At 42.3% G+C, this 16,852-nt stretch overlaps 1 protein-coding gene and 1 pseudogene across 2 annotated transcripts; both read left to right on the plus strand.

Moving 5' to 3' along the window:
- Nucleotides 1-816: 816 nt before the first annotated feature.
- AMACR (alpha-methylacyl-CoA racemase) lies at nt 817-16,484 on the plus strand. Of its 2 annotated transcripts, XM_069555941.1 has the most exons (5): nt 817-1,312; nt 3,995-4,138; nt 8,055-8,215; nt 11,555-11,741; nt 15,732-16,484. In XM_069555941.1, exons 1-5 carry the CDS (start codon nt 1,066-1,068, stop codon nt 16,139-16,141), a joined length of 1,149 nt encoding a protein of 382 aa, XP_069412042.1. In that variant the 5' UTR covers nt 817-1,065; the 3' UTR covers nt 16,142-16,484. The 2 variants fall into 2 exon arrangements, with proteins under 2 accessions (XP_069412042.1, XP_069412043.1); XM_069555942.1 differs by lacking the exon at nt 8,055-8,215 and having other exon boundaries at nt 947-1,312.
- On the plus strand, nt 4,614-4,757 carry LOC138422046 (U2 spliceosomal RNA; annotated as a pseudogene).
- Nucleotides 16,485-16,852: the final 368 nt, after the last annotated feature.

Consider the following 16,852-nt stretch of genomic DNA (forward strand, 5'->3'; position numbering starts at 1 on the left):
AGTGATGTGGCTCTCATGCCCTGGCATCCTCTGTAAGCAAGCGGAATCTAACCTGGTCTGAGAGTCCAGAAATCAAAGTACGAAACAAATGCAGTCAACGAGGCAATTACATCTAGTCAATGAATAATTTCCTTGCCTCAACTTTTCTCTATTAAACTCTCTCCCTAGCTCTTGGAGACTCCAAACTGCAAGGAGTGGGGCTATTTGTTATTTTATTGTACTTTTAAAATGCACTGAAATTAAAAACTCCAAACTATAATTGTAGAGATGGCAGGTGACAAATTAAAAATATTTTTAAACTTCTCAGATTTGTCTCTCATGAGCACCACCTGCTCAACATGTGCTTTTTATATTCCATGATAGCACACAAGCTTTTTGTGGGTGGTGAATAATCATAACTGGCACATTGCCTGCCATGTCACTAAACGAAGGGTCCATTGTAGTTATTGCCAAAGGTGAGCTGGTGAGCCTAACCAGCTCAGGAAAGAAAAGAGTACCTTCCTTCTGACAGTCATGGGACTATAGTCACTCCCTCGGTGTGAAAGGGAGGAAACTCAGGCTGTAAAAACACAGGATACTAACCCCAGATAGCTGAGAAGCTAAAAACAACACTTTAATATTACTCTTAAATATTTATGTATTTTTCATGTTTTTCAAGGCCAGAGAGGTAATAAACGGGTCCATAGAGCACAGCGGCTGGGACTGCAAGGAAAGGAAAACCATCCTGAGACATCCAGGGCCAGCCATGTGTCCCACCCCCCACTCCCATCCCCCATCCCCCCAGGTCAACCCCTAGGGCACAATTTAGGATCCCCTAGAGTTTGCGATTTAGCAGCAGCAGCAGCAGCAGAATTTTAAAATCTAAGCCACCTGAGTCCACTAACAGCCGCCCAGATCTGGAGGCGGTCCGAAGACGCACTAGCTCGCAGGCTCTACGGCTGCGCGCAGGCGCGTGGGGGCGGGGCCACGAGGCAGGAAATGTGCCACCGGGGCGGACGCTAGGCTGTAGAGGTCAAAGTTCAGGCAGCTGCTGCTTCTTCGGTTTGGGAAGGAGACGCGGGGCCCATGGCGCTTAGGGGCATCACAGTCGTGGAACTCGGCGGCCTGGCCCCGGTTCCCTTCTGCGGTATGGTCCTGGCGGACTTCGGGGCTCACGTGGTGCGTGTGGACCGACCCGGCACCCGCAGCGACCCGAGCGTGTTGGCCCGAGGCAAGCGCTCGCTGGTGGTGGACCTGAAGCGGCCGCGGGGAGCCGCGGTGCTGCGGCGCCTGTGCGCCCAGGCGGACGTGCTGTTGGAACCTTTCCGCCCCGGTGAGCCTCCTGCCTCTACGCGGGGCCAGAGAGGGGATGGTCCCCGCAGAAGGGAGGTCGCCGCGCCCGGCCGCTTGGGGCTGCACCCCGCATGCTGCTGCTGCTGCTGCTGCTGCTAAGTCGCTTCAGTTGTGTCCAACTCTGTGCGACCTCATAGACTGCAGCCCACCAGGCTCCTCCGTCCCTGGGATTCTCCAGGCAAGAGCACTGGAGTGGGTTGCCATTTCCTTCTCCAATGCATGAAAGTGAAAGTGAAGTCGCTCAGTCGTGTCCGACTCCTAGGGACCCCATGGACTGCAGCCTACCGGCATACCTTTGCCCTGTTGCCACCTGAAACCTTTCCGTCCCTTTCTAGACCTTGCTGTTGCATTTGATGTTGCTGATCGTTCGCCCCCTGAGACGATCTTCCACTCTTGGAGTCCGAGATAATGCTGTTGTCCCCACTTTCCCTATACCTCTGACTCCTTCCCAAGTTCCCCCCTTTTTTTTAGTTACTCTTTCCCATTTGCGTTTCTTAATTACGTGAAGGTCATGAACCCTATGAGAAACAAACGAAAGCCATAGATTCTCTCCCTGGAAAACTGCATGTAGGTTCATAGTCAAACTTTGACAAATTTTGGAGCTTGGTTTACCGGGGTAAAGCCAGGCTAACACCTGCTTCCTTAAATGCTGGGGTTCAGGTTCCAGCTTCTGCTCAATTTCCTTTACACTCTGCTTCTTGCAGCCCTTATCCATTTCTGCTGTTTTTATTTTTTATAGGCAGGTGATGGCCAAGTCTATAACTGTGCCCCCTTCTTTTAGAGCCACAGACTTCCAGAATAGGCAAGTTCTGCCCACTTCTATCTGACTGTCTCCTAGGCACTGCAGCTTCCACATATTCCAAACAGTCCCACGTTTTCCCTACTAAAATGTCCTCTTCTCTTTCTGTATCATTTCAGTGAATAGAACCAATGTCCACCCAGTTGCCTGAATGAAAAACTCGTACCTTTGTCTAGGCTCCCAAATCTTCCTTTTCCACCACCAGCTTTCAGTTATCATCAGTCCCATCATTCTTCTTCCTTTCTGTGACTTCTGGATTCTTTGCATGCCTGCTGCAGTTTCCTTGATAACAGTTGTAACAGCCTTTTTAAAGCTGATGTTTGGGTCTAGCACCACTTTGATCTTTGCTCAGACACCTGCTGTTGCTCAAGTACAAATCCCAAGCTTTGGTATATAGCTGGAAGTCAGTAAATGGGGAATGAATCTGCTATGTGGGGCACCAGGTGTATTTAAATATGTGAATGAATCCACCCTCAGATCTGAGATTACAACAATAATAATTTAGTAATTAGGATTATGTTATAATTTAATAATACACAACTTGAAATTGAAGGAGACTCCATATGGGTAAATAATTTGTTGCAGAATTAGGGGAGAGGTGGAGCTAGTTGCAGGGGGTGTTGGGGTGGTTTGAGGCTGATGTTTTTCTAGTTAGAGAAATAGAGTTCTATTTTTTATTGAAGTATGGTTGATTTACAATGTTGTGTTAATTACTACTGTACAGCAGAGCCACTGAGTTACATATATATTCTTTTTCATATTTTTCATTTATCACAGGTTTATCACAGGATATTGAATAGAGCTTCCTGTGCTATATGGTAGAACCTTATTGTTTATCCATTCTGTATATACTTGTTTGCATCTGCTAATCCCAAGCTCCCAATTCATCCCTCTCCTATCCTTCCCCCTTGGTAACCACCAGTCTAGGAATAGAATCCTTTTGTAACTTGTCATAGCTTTGTGGAGACAAAGTCAGTGAGTTTTACTATCTAATTTTATGTCTTTAACCCCAGGACTCCTTAGGTTCCCTGGCTTTAGCAGAATAAATATTGATTGACCCTTGAACAAACCAGGGCTAACCTGTACTTTAGTTACAGTGGTTCTTCACAGTTCCTCGACATCCATCAACCACAGACTGTGTAATACTGTAGTATTTACTTTTGAAAAACTGGATGTCAGTGGACCCAAACAGTTCAAACTCGCCTTGTTCAAGGGTCAGCTGTACTCGCTGATAAGAGCAATTAAATGCTGTTGTTGCTAACCCTTCTTTCACCAGATATTTATACTGAGTCTTTTTGTAGAGGAACTGCTGGGCATGTTAAAGGCCTGTGGGAACAGATGAGGCATGAATCCTGCCAGAGGAGCATCTGAGCTGTTTGGGAAGATGGAATATATACATGCATAAGCATAGCAGGCACCCATGCAGGCATAGACATAAAAGAGGTCCTGAAAGGAAAAGCAGCTTCCAAAGTGAATTTTTGATCAACTAAAGACCCAGAGTAACTTCCAAAAGAACAGACCACTTCTAATAAATTACTTAGGAGCAAACTGGGGAAACTCTGAAGGGGCTGACTGAAGGGATGGCATATCCACTCTGAAGATGTTTGGGTATGCCTGCAGGGATGTAGGGCAGTGCTGAAGGGAAATAGCATTCTTGGGGTGGGGGGATCTGCCACACATTCCAGAAATGGGGGCTTCACTGTCTGGGTTCTTAATTACTGGCAATACGTTCACTATAAACTCACAACAAATGTTACCAATTTTCCTTGCAAAAAAGTGCTATTTTATATTTGCCACAAAGAAGGGATTATACCCATCTTCAGTTCATGCTGTCTTCAAAAAAAATGTAACTTTTCTCTTAAGGGGTAATGGAAAGACTCCAGCTCGGTCCAGAGATTCTGCAGAAGAAGAACCCAAGGCTTATCTATGGCAGGTTGAGTGGATTCGGCCAGTCAGGAAGGTTCTCCAAGGCAGCCGGACATGACATCAACTATTTGGCTTTGTCAGGTATGTTGGGGAAAAAAAAAAGCAATTTCTCTACACTCTTTTTTCCCCCAGTCAAGATCTACAGTTACACTTATTAGAAAGAATGTTTTAAAGGTGAAGTTTGGAATATTTATTGGAATTAATAAAGAGCGTGTACTTCTTTAAAAAAGATTGGTTTGTCTTGGAACAATCACTGTCAGCCTCCCTCTGGTGACTCAGATCGTAAGGAATCTGCCTGCAAAGCAGGAGACATGGGTTTGATGCCTGGGTCAGGAACATCCCTTGGAGGAGAGCATGGCCACCCACTCCAGTATTCTTGCCTGGAGAATACATGGACAGAGGAGCCTGGCAGTCTACACTTCCTGGCGTCGCAAAGAGCCGAGCAACTAACACTTTCACTTTCCCCTGCCTTAACACACAGGGAGGGGTAATACACTCAGTAGTAACATTTACTGACTATGTTTGTGGAGTGAATTCTCAAACAGGCCCCTGCTGCATCGCTTCTCGGCCTTTTGGCTAAGATCAAGTGTAGTATTTGTTCAAACAGGCCCCTGCTAAGAAGTAAGAGACTTATTGATAGCAGAAATGGTTGCTCTGTGGTTTGCAAAGATATATTAATAGTTTGATTCTGGTACCCCCTTACTTTATTGTGAATTGTTGACTGAGGCATGATTTTAGAAATTCTATGAATACTAGAAAAAGCCCATGGTTTTCACCTGTACGAACATATCTTGAAAGTGTTAACCACTCAGTCATGTCCAGCTCTTCGTGACCCCATGGACTGTATCCCACCAGGCTCTTCTGTCCATGGATTTTTCCAGGCAAGAATACTGGAGTAGGTTGCCATTCCCTTCTCCAGGGGATCTTCCTGACTCAGGGATAGAATCTGAGTCTCCTGCATGACAGGCAGGTTCTTTACCCTCTGAGCCACCAGGGAAGCGCTTCAGTTCAGTTCAGTTCTGTCGCTCAGTCGCTCAGTCGTGTCCGACTCTTTGCGACCCCATGAATCGCAGCACGCCAGGCCTCCCTGTTCATCACCAACTCCCAGAGTTTACCCAAACTCATGTCTGTTGAGTCGGTGATGCCATCCAACCATCTCATTCTCTGTCATCCCCTTCTCTTCCTGCCCCCAACCCCTCCCAGCATCAGAGTCTTCCAGTGAGTCAACTCTTCACATGAGGTGGCCAAAGTATTGGAGTTTCAGCTTCAGCATCAGTCCTTCCAAAGAAATCCCAGGACTGATCTCCTTTAGGATGGACTGGTTGCATCTCCTTGCAGTCCAAGGGACTCTCAAGAGTCTTCTCCAACACCACAGTTCAAAAGCATCAATTCTTTGGTGCTCAGCTTTCTTCACAGTCCAACTCTCACATCCATACATGACCACTGGAAAAACCATAGCCTTGACTAGACGGACCTTTGTTGGCAAAGTTATGTCTCTGCTTTTGAATATGCTCTCTAGATTGGTCATAACTTTCCTTCCAAGGAGTAATCATCTTTTAATTTCATGGCTGCAATCACCATCTGCAGTGATTTTGGAGCCCCGAAAAATAAAGTCTGACACTGTTTCCCCAACTATTTCCCACGAAGTGATGGGACCAGATGCCATGATCTTAGTTTTCCAAATGTTGAGCTTTAAGCCAACTTTTTCACTCTCCTCTTTCACTTTCATCAAGAAGCTTTTTAGTTGCTCTTCACTTTCTGCCATAAGGGTGGAGTCATCTGCATATCTGAAGTTATTGATATTTCGCCCGGCAATCTTGATTCCAGCTTGTGCTTCTTCCAGCCCAGCGTTTCTCATGATGTACTCTGCATAGAAGTTAAGTGAGCAGGGTGACAATATACAGCCTTGACGTACTCCTTTTCCTATTTGGAACCAACCAGTCTGTTGTTCAATGTCCAGTTCTAACTGTTGCTTCCTGACCTGTATACAGGTTTCTCAAGAGGCAGGTCAGGTGGTCTGGTATTCCCATCTCTTTCAGAATTTTCCACAGTTTATTGTGATCCACCCAGTCAAAGGCTTTGGCATAGTCAATAAAGCAGAAATAGATGTTTTTCTGAAACTCTCTTGCTTTTTCGATGATCCAGCAGATGTTGGCAATTTGATCTCTCGTTCCTCTGGCTTTTCTAAAACCAGCTTGAACATCTGGAAGTTCACGGTTCACGTATTGCTGAAGCCTGGCTTGGAGAATTTTGAGCATTGCTTTACTAGCATGTGAGATGAGTGCAATTGGGTGGTAGTTTGAGCATTCTTTAGCATTGCCTTTCTTTGGAACTGGAATGAAAACTGACCTTTTCCAGTCCTGTGGCCACTGCTGAGTTTTCCAAATTTGCTGGCATATTGAGTGCGGCACTTTCACAGCATCATCTTTCAGGATTTGAAACAGCTCAACTGGAATTCCATCACCTCCACTTGCTTTGTTTTTAGTGATGCTTTCTAAGGCCCACTTGACTTCACATTCCAGGATGTCTGGCTCTAGGTGTGTGATCACACCATTGTGATTATCTGGTCTTGAAGATCTTTTTTATACAGTTCTTCTGTGTATTCTTGCCACCTCTTCTTAATATCTTCTGCTTCTGTTAGGTCTATACCATTTCTGTCCTTTATCGAGCCCATCTTTGCATGAAATGTTCCCTTGGTATCTCTAATTTTCTTGAAGAGATCTCTAGTCTTTCCCATTCTGTTGTTTTCCTCTATTTCTTTGCACTGATCACTGAGGAAGGCTTTCTTCTCTCTCCTTGCTATTCTTTGGAACTCTTCATTCAGATGCTTATATCTTTGCTTTTCTCCTTTGCTTTTCACTTCTCTTCTTTTCATACATATTTGTAAGGCCTCTTCAGACAGCCATTTTGCTTTTTTCATTTCTTTTCCATGGGGATGGTCTTGATCCCTGTCTACTGTACAATGTCACAAACCTCCGTCCATAGTTCATCAGGCACTCTATCTATCAGATCTAGTCCCTTAAATCTATTTCTCACTTCCACTGTATAATCATAAGGGATTTAATTTAGGTCATACCTGAATGGTTTAGTGGTTTTCCCTACTTTCTTCAATTTAAGTCTGAATTTGGCAATAAGGAGCTCTTAGAATGACCTAATTCTAGATTTCTAAGAATCATATTGCTGAGTAAAAGAAGTCTCAAATAGTCTGTGTGTACACATTTAAAGGTTGAGTAAAAGAGTGAGTGGAGAGTTGATTTTTCACATCTATTTAAAAATGCAATTCCTTTTCTTTTTTGTGTTTATTTTCTTGCATCTCTTTCTAATAAGAATGGAAGTGCCTTATACCATTGTTAAGTCATAAACTAAGTGGATAGCAACCATTCCCCTCCCCTCCACAACTCAGTGAATAAAAACTTAGCAGTAGAATTCTGAAAATGTTTGTAGGAATAAAGTTTTAAGGAAAATAAAGACAAAAAAAAAAAAGGAAAACCATCTTATACCGAACAAGTTTAGATTTAGAAAGGCCTAAAGAGATTGGTTTTCCTTCTAAGATGTTCAGGTATTTATTTAAAGTACACATTAAATGGGATTTATAACCCATTTACCACTGGATGGCTTGTTGGTAAAGAATCTGCCTGCTAATGCAGGAGACACAGGGTTTGCTCCCAGGTCCGGGAAGATCCCATATGCCGTGGAGCAACTAAGCCTGTAAAGTACAGGCTTACTGTTGAGCCTGTTGTTCTATAGCCCCGGAGCCGCAATGACAGAGCCCACGTGCCACAGCTACTGAAGCCTGTGTGTCCTGGAGCCTGTGCTCTGCAAAAAGAGAAGCCACTGTAATGAGAAGCCCACACACTGCAATTAGAGAGCAGCCTCCACTCAGTGCAACCAGAGAGAGCAACGAAGATCCTGCACAGCCAAAAATAAATAAATACAAATTTAAAAGACACATTAAATTTACCCTTAATGGTCCTCCATTTTTTCCCCCATGGTATAGGTGTTTTATCAAGAATTGGCAGAAGTGGTGAGAATCCATATGCCCCGTTGAATCTCCTGGCTGATTTTGGTGGTGGTGGCCTCATGTGCACAATGGGCATCATTATGGCGTTGTTTGAACGCACACGCTCTGGCAAAGGTCAGGTCATCGATGCAAGCATGGTAAGTGATAACTGGGGGAAATGATAAACCTAGCGTTTTTTCCTAAGGTTTATACATGGCTGCCTCAAATCCTCTTTTGAACAAGACAGGAGATAAATTGAGATTTGAAATTTGAATCCAAGTTAGCAAAGATAGCCTTCTCTTTAAAATAGCTTCCTATGTTTGACATGTGTCCCAGTGTCATATTTTGATCGTCTGTTTGTGGAGTCAGTTTTCTAAACTGTTCATGACTCACCTGATTACTACACTGTGTTTCAGCAATTTTCCCCATCTTGTGTTTCGCGCTTTGAATATGATTTTTAAGAGATCTTCATTCAAAACTGGGCTCAGGAGGTCTCCTTTAGCAGGAGGAAGAGATTCTTGATGATGCTCAAATAAAATGGACCGTCTAGACCTTCCTGCTGCTCTGTGTAGTGGAGATTCGAATGTCAGGATGCTTCAGTGTCTTCACTCTCACGCACGGAGCACTTGCTTCATGTTCTCCTAGGCACTTCTCCTGTGTGATCTCTCCTAATCCCCCAAACAACAATTTCACTTGGAATACATTGTTTGTTTGTTTTTTTCCAGTTCTACCTGTTTATTGCTACCAACCCATCTCCCTCCAGACCCCTCACACATGTGCACTCAGTTGTGTGACCCCCATGGGCTGCAGCCCATGAGGCTTTTTTGTCCACGGACTTTCCAGGCAAGAATACTGGAGTGGGTTGCCATTCCCTTCTCCTGAGATACATTGGTACTGAACCCAGTTAGACCCGTAACAGGGCTTCCCTGATGGCTCAGCAGGTAAAGAATTCACCTATAGTACAGGAAACACAGGAGACGTGGGTTTGATCCCTGGGTCAGGAAGATCCCCTGGAGGAGGAAATGGCAACTCACTCCAGTATTCTTGTCTGAAAAATCCCATGGCCAGAGGAGCCTGGTGGGCTACCGTCCGTGGGGTTGCAAAGAGTCGGACATGAATGAGCAACTAAGCACAGATCCATAAAGCTGTTAGGACATCTTTCTTCATCAGACTCATCAGTGCATTCAGAACTTTGTCTGAGTTCTCACAGCTAGTTGATGAGAGCCCAGGCTAGTACCACTATACAGGTTACATTTGGACCTATCTTTGCTGGTAGGCTATAGAGTGGATCTGATGAAGACAAGACTAAGAGATAAAGGCAAGTACTAAAATGGTCAGTGATAGAATAGGTCTGAATTTAACGATTCCTATTTGGCAGTGGAGGGAGAGGAAGGAATCAAGGATTGCTCCCTGATCTCTGACTTAGAAGACCCAGTGGATGGTGGCTCTGGTACCCTGGGGAGAACCACTGAAGGAGGAGGCTGATTGGAGGGGACATACATCTTATTCTTTTAGACGGATAGTTTCCAAATGACTTTAGCAGCAGAGTCTATGACCTAGGCCTGCCCATGATGACCTGGAGTCATCTCTTCATCAGACTGTTCCCTTAGAAACTAGAGTTAGGGCTTCCCAGGGGGTGCTAGTGGTAAAGAACCCATGTGCCAATACAGGAGATGCCTGAGACTTGGGTTCGATCCCTGGGTTGCAGGGATCCCCTTGGGGAGGGCATGGCATGACACTCCAGTATGCTTGCCTGGAGAATCCTCATGGGCAAAGGAGCCTGCTGGGCTCTAATCCATTGGGTTACAAAGAGTCTGGATATCAGACAGGACTGAAGCAACAGCATGCATGCACATGGCATGTGGGGTCTGTTTTACTGTGTTTACTCCTGACCTAAGGGAACACTTCTGACCTGGGGGACTGCATGTTGGCATGCAGGCCATTGCCTATGTGATGAGAATAATATAAAAAGTTGGGAAATTGAGGCTGCAATTTCCCTGTGTCAAGGGCTGTCATCCGTGGCAGCATACGCTGCGTGTGGATGAAGGGGGAAGAAAGGTGTGTGCTCGGCAGCCTCTTGATGAGATAAGGATTATAATTGCTGTGTCTTGTCCTGTGTCCTTCTATGGCGCCCAGTAAAGGTGGAGTTAGATTAGAGCCTGTTTGTATCCTGAGTGACCCAAAATAGACCCATAACACTGACAGGACGTCTTTTTTCAATACTCATCAGTACATCCAGTGTATAAAAGAGATTAAATGTATATATGTGTGTGTGTGTGAGATGTTTCTATATGTGTGTTTGTGTGTGTATGTATAAATGTGGGGACTGTAAAATCTGTGTAACCTCATTTCAAAAAACAGCACCACCAAAGGCCACTTATGCAAACTCCACTACTTGGTGACAGCAAATGTCAGATCCATGGATTCAAGTGTTCATGAGCTTCTTCAAGCTAAAAGAGAAAACTGAGACGTATCTAAAGATGGGCTCCCAACTGGCTCAGTGGTAAAGAATCCACCTGCGGACCCTGGAGACAAGGGTTTGATGCCTGGGTTGGGAAGATCCCCTGGAGGAGGAAACGGCAACCCACTGCAGTCTTCTTGCCTGTTAAATTTTGTGTTTGTTTCGTAGCCAGAATCTGTGAGAAATCCCATGCTCACGGTTGGAATGGGGCCTTTCTATTAGTAACCTCAGAGACAAGGATACTTTGCTGGCCCTCTTCCTGGACTGCCAGCAGCGTAGGGAAGTGTGCTTTAGTTAGCTCAGTGCATCCAGTCTCATGACAATCATACCGGAGATGTGAGTCCTTTTTATTTCAGGACTAGTGGGAAGCTGGCATTCCCAAACTAGTTTGTCTGTACTCAGAAAACCCTTATCACCTGCCACCCATGTTGTTATGTTTATTCTGTAACTTTCTAGTGATAATTAAAGTTAAAATATGTTAAATATTCAAATTTGTTTTTCTTGTGCTTGGTATCAAAACTAGAATCAACTAAATATAACTGTCATGTGATTTACCTTTAAAATGTGATCTGCTTCATGTGTTTGTGTGTATGTGTTTATAAGTATTGAGATCAGATGATAGATTTTTAAAAAACCTTTTTATTTTCAGCTTTTTTATCCTGAACATATATAAACGTAAAGAGAATATATAATTAGCTTCCTAATGGTGAAGTAAGCTTACTAGTGAAGCTAGCCTCACTTAGCTTCAAAAATTGTCAACATTCTGCCAATCTTATTTGAAAGGAAGAGCAGAAGTAGTTCCTTGAAGTCTTTTCTGAACAATATTCCCTGATCTGAATAGTGCAGGAGCTCTATCATAAACCTGCCCTAATTCACTTTCTCAAAATATCAAAGAAGTTGTATTATTAGGTATAATCCTTCTTATTAGAAGATAAACATTTTTATACAAACATTTTTTTAAAAACCCAAGTAGGAAATAGTCATAATTTGTATAGTTGCATTACCTGGATTCACATTGCATTCTGTTTCTTCAAAGGTGGAAGGAACAGCATATCTAAGTTCTTTTCTGTGGAAAACCCAAGAAGCAGGATTGTGGGACCAGCCCCGTGGACAGAACGTGTTAGATGGCGGAGCACCGTTCTACACAACCTACCGGACAGCCGACGGGGGGTTCATGGCTGTCGGAGCATTAGAGCCCCAGTTCTACGAGCTGCTGATCAAGGGTGAGTAACTTTTCAGGAACTTCTTTTCTGTGGATGTTTTCCAGCCTCTATTTTGGGGTCTTGTGAAGTTCATGATGTCTTTTATTATGTGTATATACCCAGTTTATAATTAGCCTAATGATGGTCATCATTATATTGTGAGGCACTTCCCCCATCTTTTAAATTGACAAGTAGTTTTATTAAAAAGGTCTATAAAATAGGTCAGATTAAACAGATCATAGTCCTTTTTGTGGGGGTTCAGTGTTTTTATTACATTTCATACTCAGTGCTGTGCTAAGTCTCTTCAGTTGTGTCCAACTCTGTGCGACGCTATGGACCGTAGCCCGCCAGGCTCCTCTGTCCCTGGGATTCTCCAGGCAAGAATCCTGGAGTGGGTTGCCATGCCCTTCTCCAGGGGACCCTCCCAACCCAGGGATCGAACTCAGATCTCTTACGTCTCCTGCACTGGCAGGCAGGGTCTTTACCACTGGTGCCACCTGGGAAGCCCATACTCAGTAGTGTTGGATATTTATCTTGCCCGTTGCATGGCCACAGTCTGTTCTTGCCTAGAAATGATCTGCTGGTTCTACCAGTTTTTATTCCTTGATGGATAGTTGCCCCTCCTGGTTCTTAATAATGGGGTCACCAGAGCACAGAGAGGCTTTGGCAAGTGAGAGTTTGTTGGGATATGTCACCATCACTTGATGCTTCTGCGGTTCACCTTTCTTGCAGATTCTTGTCTTACTGATATGTTGCCACAGGTTAGCAGAAAAATTTGGGATCCCTTCTGCCCTGACTGATAATTGGACTGCACTTATTTTGTCCCTGTGAAATGTGAATTTAAAGTTTACTTCAGATCATTTGGTTTCTAAGAAGTTTTAGAATATATGCTGAAGCAGTGTGACAAGCACATGTGTTGCAGCACATTTATCTTCCAGTTTTAAGTCTGGAGTTCTATGTTTGATAGCTTTTCAGATGCAAAATGCTGCTCAGAGTAGTCTGTATATAGCTGGAATGATGGTTTTTATAAGCATCAGAATGCATTCTGTGACCAACTATATTAACTTCACTAACTTAACCATAAGTTAGAAGAACGATAGAACAGAGTGGTTTGGACAAACTCCCACATCTGTAATGATTTTTTTGTTAGTGTTAATTTATTATTTCACCGTACATTTTGAGATCTTTGAGACCATAGCTTCATTTAGCTCTCAGTGTCTGAGCATAAATACACAAGGTTTTTGTAAGGCTCAGACTCCTCTGTGCTATGTTCCTAATGCTTTCCAGGGCAAAGAAATCTGAAGATACTGAGACTCTCGTGACATAACATTCTTGTAGTAAAGGCAATAGAGAATTTTTTTAAGTTGCTTTAAAATTTCAAAATACTTATTAAAAGAAAGCCAGGAAATAAGTGTTGGTGAGGATGTGGAGAGATTGGAACCCCATGCATTACTGGTAAGAATGTAAAATTGTACAACCATTGTGGAAAATGATATAGTGACTCCTCAAAAAATTAAACATAGAATTACCATATGATCCAGCAATTCTACTTCTGGTTATATATCCAAAAGAATTAAAAGTGGGAACTTGAACAGATATTTGAACAAGGACTGGGGGAAGCAGAGAATAGAGTGTTAGTGTTTAATGGGTAAAAGTGTTAGTTGCTCAGTTGTGTCCAACTCTTTGCAACCCCATGGACTGTAGCCCGCCAGGCTCCTCTGTCCATGGATTTCTTCATGCAAGAATATTGGAGTGGGTTGTCATTCCCTTCGCCAGGGGATCTTCCCAACTCAGGAATTGAACCTGGGTCTCCTGCATTGCAGGCAGATATTTTACCATCTGAGCCACCAGGGAAGCCGGTACAGTTTCAATTTGGAAAGATGAAAAGTTCTGGAGATGAATGGTGGTAATGGTTCCAGAACAATATGAATGTACCTAATAACATAGTACTGTATTCTTAATAGTGGCTAAAATGGGCAATTTTATATTTTGTATATTTTACCACAATTTTAAAAAATGAAAGAATTCAAAATAATGTATTTTTTATGAAAAAAGTGTAAACAACACAGAATTTATAAGGTAAGAGGTAAAAATTCTCCCATGTCCTTCTACTTTAGGAAAGTTTGGAATGTGGCCTTTACGAATTTTCCCTGTACACATACAGACACAATTAAATTTTTAAAATAATCTATATAATATAAATATATTATAATTTATATATGTATTTGTATTATATAATTTTTATAATGTATATATAACTATATACATTATATAATTTGTAAAATACATAATCATATAAGTTTATAATTAATAATTTTTTAATTAAAAAATATAGCAAAGACATCCTTTTTTGTCAGTACCAAATATCTTCCTCCTCACCCTTTTAAATAGCAGCCGTGTTGACACAGCTGGTGTGTCACAGTCAGGGGTGGAAGTGTCCTGATTTCTAGAAAGAGTCGGACATGACTGAGTGACTGAACTGAACTGAACTGATTCCAGTGTACAAACCTGTGTACCTTAACAAAACCTGTGTAACCTTAAGTTTAGTGTTTCTTGGAGAACTATTGGCTCCAGTTTTAGTTGGTGATTCTGATCACATTCTGATTAAAAAAAAAGGAAACTTCATAAAAGCATGCGTATATGTTTCCAGCAGTTAGCTGTGGTCTACTTAAGTGCTTTGGCTAACTGCTCATTTTTATATGCTTCTTAATCATAGAGTTTGGGACAGTCAAGAAGAAGAAAGCAAAGTGAAAGACATCCTTAGAAATATTTCTTCATAGATTACTGTGGTAAATCTGAAACTATGGCTTTATCTCTTTCCTGGTTTTGAATGGGACAGGTGGCTACAGAGAACAATTTATTTGCACAGATGTTTTTTCACAGCTGTTCAGAATTATGTGAGTTCTTATAGCCTTATATCCCTCAAAACTCTAAGAAGAGCCTACAGTATTCCTGTCTTCTTACCTCTGTAGGCACTTCTGCATCTTCAGAGCAGCTTACAATTATTGGTCATTGTTTTTCAACATGGTAGATAAGGAAAGGATGATAAAAAATGAGAACTGCTTGATTAACTTGGCTAAACTTATGCAAAATATTATGCATAATTTAAATTGAGAAACCCTCTTATACAAGAGAGAATAAAAATGACAGTTACACCAAACCCCAAAGGCAAAGTTGCCCTTTGGGTATAATTTAATCAGCACTGGAGTTGGGGTGTGTCTACAGGGGTGGGTTCCTATAGTCAATAAAGGGAGCACAGATGAAGTCATGGACTGGAGAAGCCATCCTTCTTGTGATATTCCCTGGCAAATCCTTTCATCTTCTCTGCCCCTTGTGTTAAGGGGCCCTTCAGAGCTCTTTGTACTTGAGAGAGAAAAGGTCTCTGTGTCCCCTGTTGACTGGCTGGCTGATAACTTGCTCTCATGTGCACTATCGGAACAATTTGCATGTGTCTTTGGGCTTCCCAGGTGGCTCAGTGGTAAAGAATCTGCCTGCCAATGCAGGAGACTTGGGTTTAATTCCTGGGTCAGGAAGATCCCCTGGAGAAGAAAATGACAATCCACTCCAGTGTTCTTGCCTGGGAAATCCCATGGACAGAGAAGCCTGCTGGGCTACAGGGGGTCACAAAAGAGTCAGACACAGCTTAGCGACTTAGCACACACATGGCAGATAATAACTTCATGAGGAAGTCTCTTTTGGAAAAACTTCTCAGAGGGAAGAAGTTGATTTCTGGAAACTAGACAATTAAAAATAGACTGCTTTTGATGAAATGTAAATAGTAAGATCTCGCAAAGACTTAGAAAGTCTGTTTTGAGTCCCGTTATACTACTGCCTTCTCCAGCTTTGGCTCCAACTTCAAGTTGAGTTTAAATTTCTTCTCTTGACTCACTTGAGAATTCTTATAAAATATCCCATTTGGGGCAAGTATGATGAGTTCAAAACTCATTTGCACTGATTATATTTACTATACCCAAAGCATGCTGATTTAAGAAATTCTGTTTTTTCTCTCAGGACTTGGGCTAAAGTCTGATGAACTTCCCAATCAGATGAGTATAAAGGATTGGCCAGAAATGAAGAAGAAATTTGCAGATATCTTTGCAAAGAAGACAAAGGCAGAGTGGTGTCAGATCTTTGACGGCACTGATGCATGCGTGACTCCTGTGCTGACTTTTGAAGAGGTTATCCATCATGGTCACAACAAAGATCGGGGCTCGTTTATTACTGATACAGAGCAGCGTGTGAGTCCCCGCCCTGCTCCTCTGCTGTCCAACACCCCAGCTCTCCCTTCAACTAAAAGGGATCCTTTTGTAGGAGAACACACTGAACAGATTCTTAAAGAACTTGGGTTCAGCCAGAAAGAGATCATTCAGCTTAAGTTAGATAATATTGTTGAAATTCATAAACTTAGTGTTAATCTCTAAGTTCCAAGCCCCATAATGCAAATGAATTTGAACATTGCATTTACAGTATAATACAAAAAATTGTGTGCATGGAAACATGAAAAAACAGTATCACAGTGGTCTAACTATTCTAATCAGGAAACAGGACTGATTATAGAGTAATGATGGAATTGTGAAAATGGTTATTGTGGCTTTTGATTTGGGAATATTTTTAGTTTGCCTGTACTAAATTGTGGCAGTTTTTCTGCCTTTCAATTTACTTGATAGGTTATATTTGTCAATTTAAAATGCTTATATATTTATAAAATACTTGAAATACATTAATATAATGCTTTTTATTAAATAAAGCTTTATTCCCCATAAAGTTTACTCCTGCTTCTAAATTTGTGAAAAGCTTTCAAGAAAGTTCTTTCAGTAGTACTAACATAGCCTTTTGTTGCTCATTGAAATATTTTAGGCTCTGCTGTTAACCAGAATGAATGTCCTTAGGTGGAAAAGTCTGATCCTTTTAATTTGGTAAGGAAACCATTCAGCTGGTGTCTCTGAATTGAAATTTTAGAAAATGTCCTTGAGGTTTCCTTCAGATAACTGCCACCTCTCCATCTAGACCAGCTCCTGTGTATAACTGCCTGTTATTAGCATCATCCACGTGTGTCTCTTTATCAATAAACTGTACCATCATCCATTTGAAAGTCTTACTAGACTTTCCTTCCTATTACTAGTCTCCAGCTT

The sequence above is a fragment of the Ovis canadensis genome, chromosome 16 (genome assembly GCF_042477335.2).
Source record: "Ovis canadensis isolate MfBH-ARS-UI-01 breed Bighorn chromosome 16, ARS-UI_OviCan_v2, whole genome shotgun sequence".
Lineage (NCBI taxonomy): Eukaryota > Metazoa > Chordata > Mammalia > Artiodactyla > Bovidae > Ovis > Ovis canadensis.

Excerpts from the sequence above, each read along its gene's own strand:
- AMACR (XM_069555941.1), top strand. The coding sequence starts at position 1,066 with ATGGCGCTTAGGGGCATCACAGTCGTGGAACTCGGCGGCCTGGCCCCG. Across the intron at positions 1,313-3,994 it reads GTTGGAACCTTTCCGCCCCG|GGGTAATGGAAAGACTCCAG; the intron begins GTGAGCCTCCTG and ends TTTTCTCTTAAG. Across the intron at positions 8,216-11,554 it reads AGGTCATCGATGCAAGCATG|GTGGAAGGAACAGCATATCT; the intron begins GTAAGTGATAAC and ends GTTTCTTCAAAG.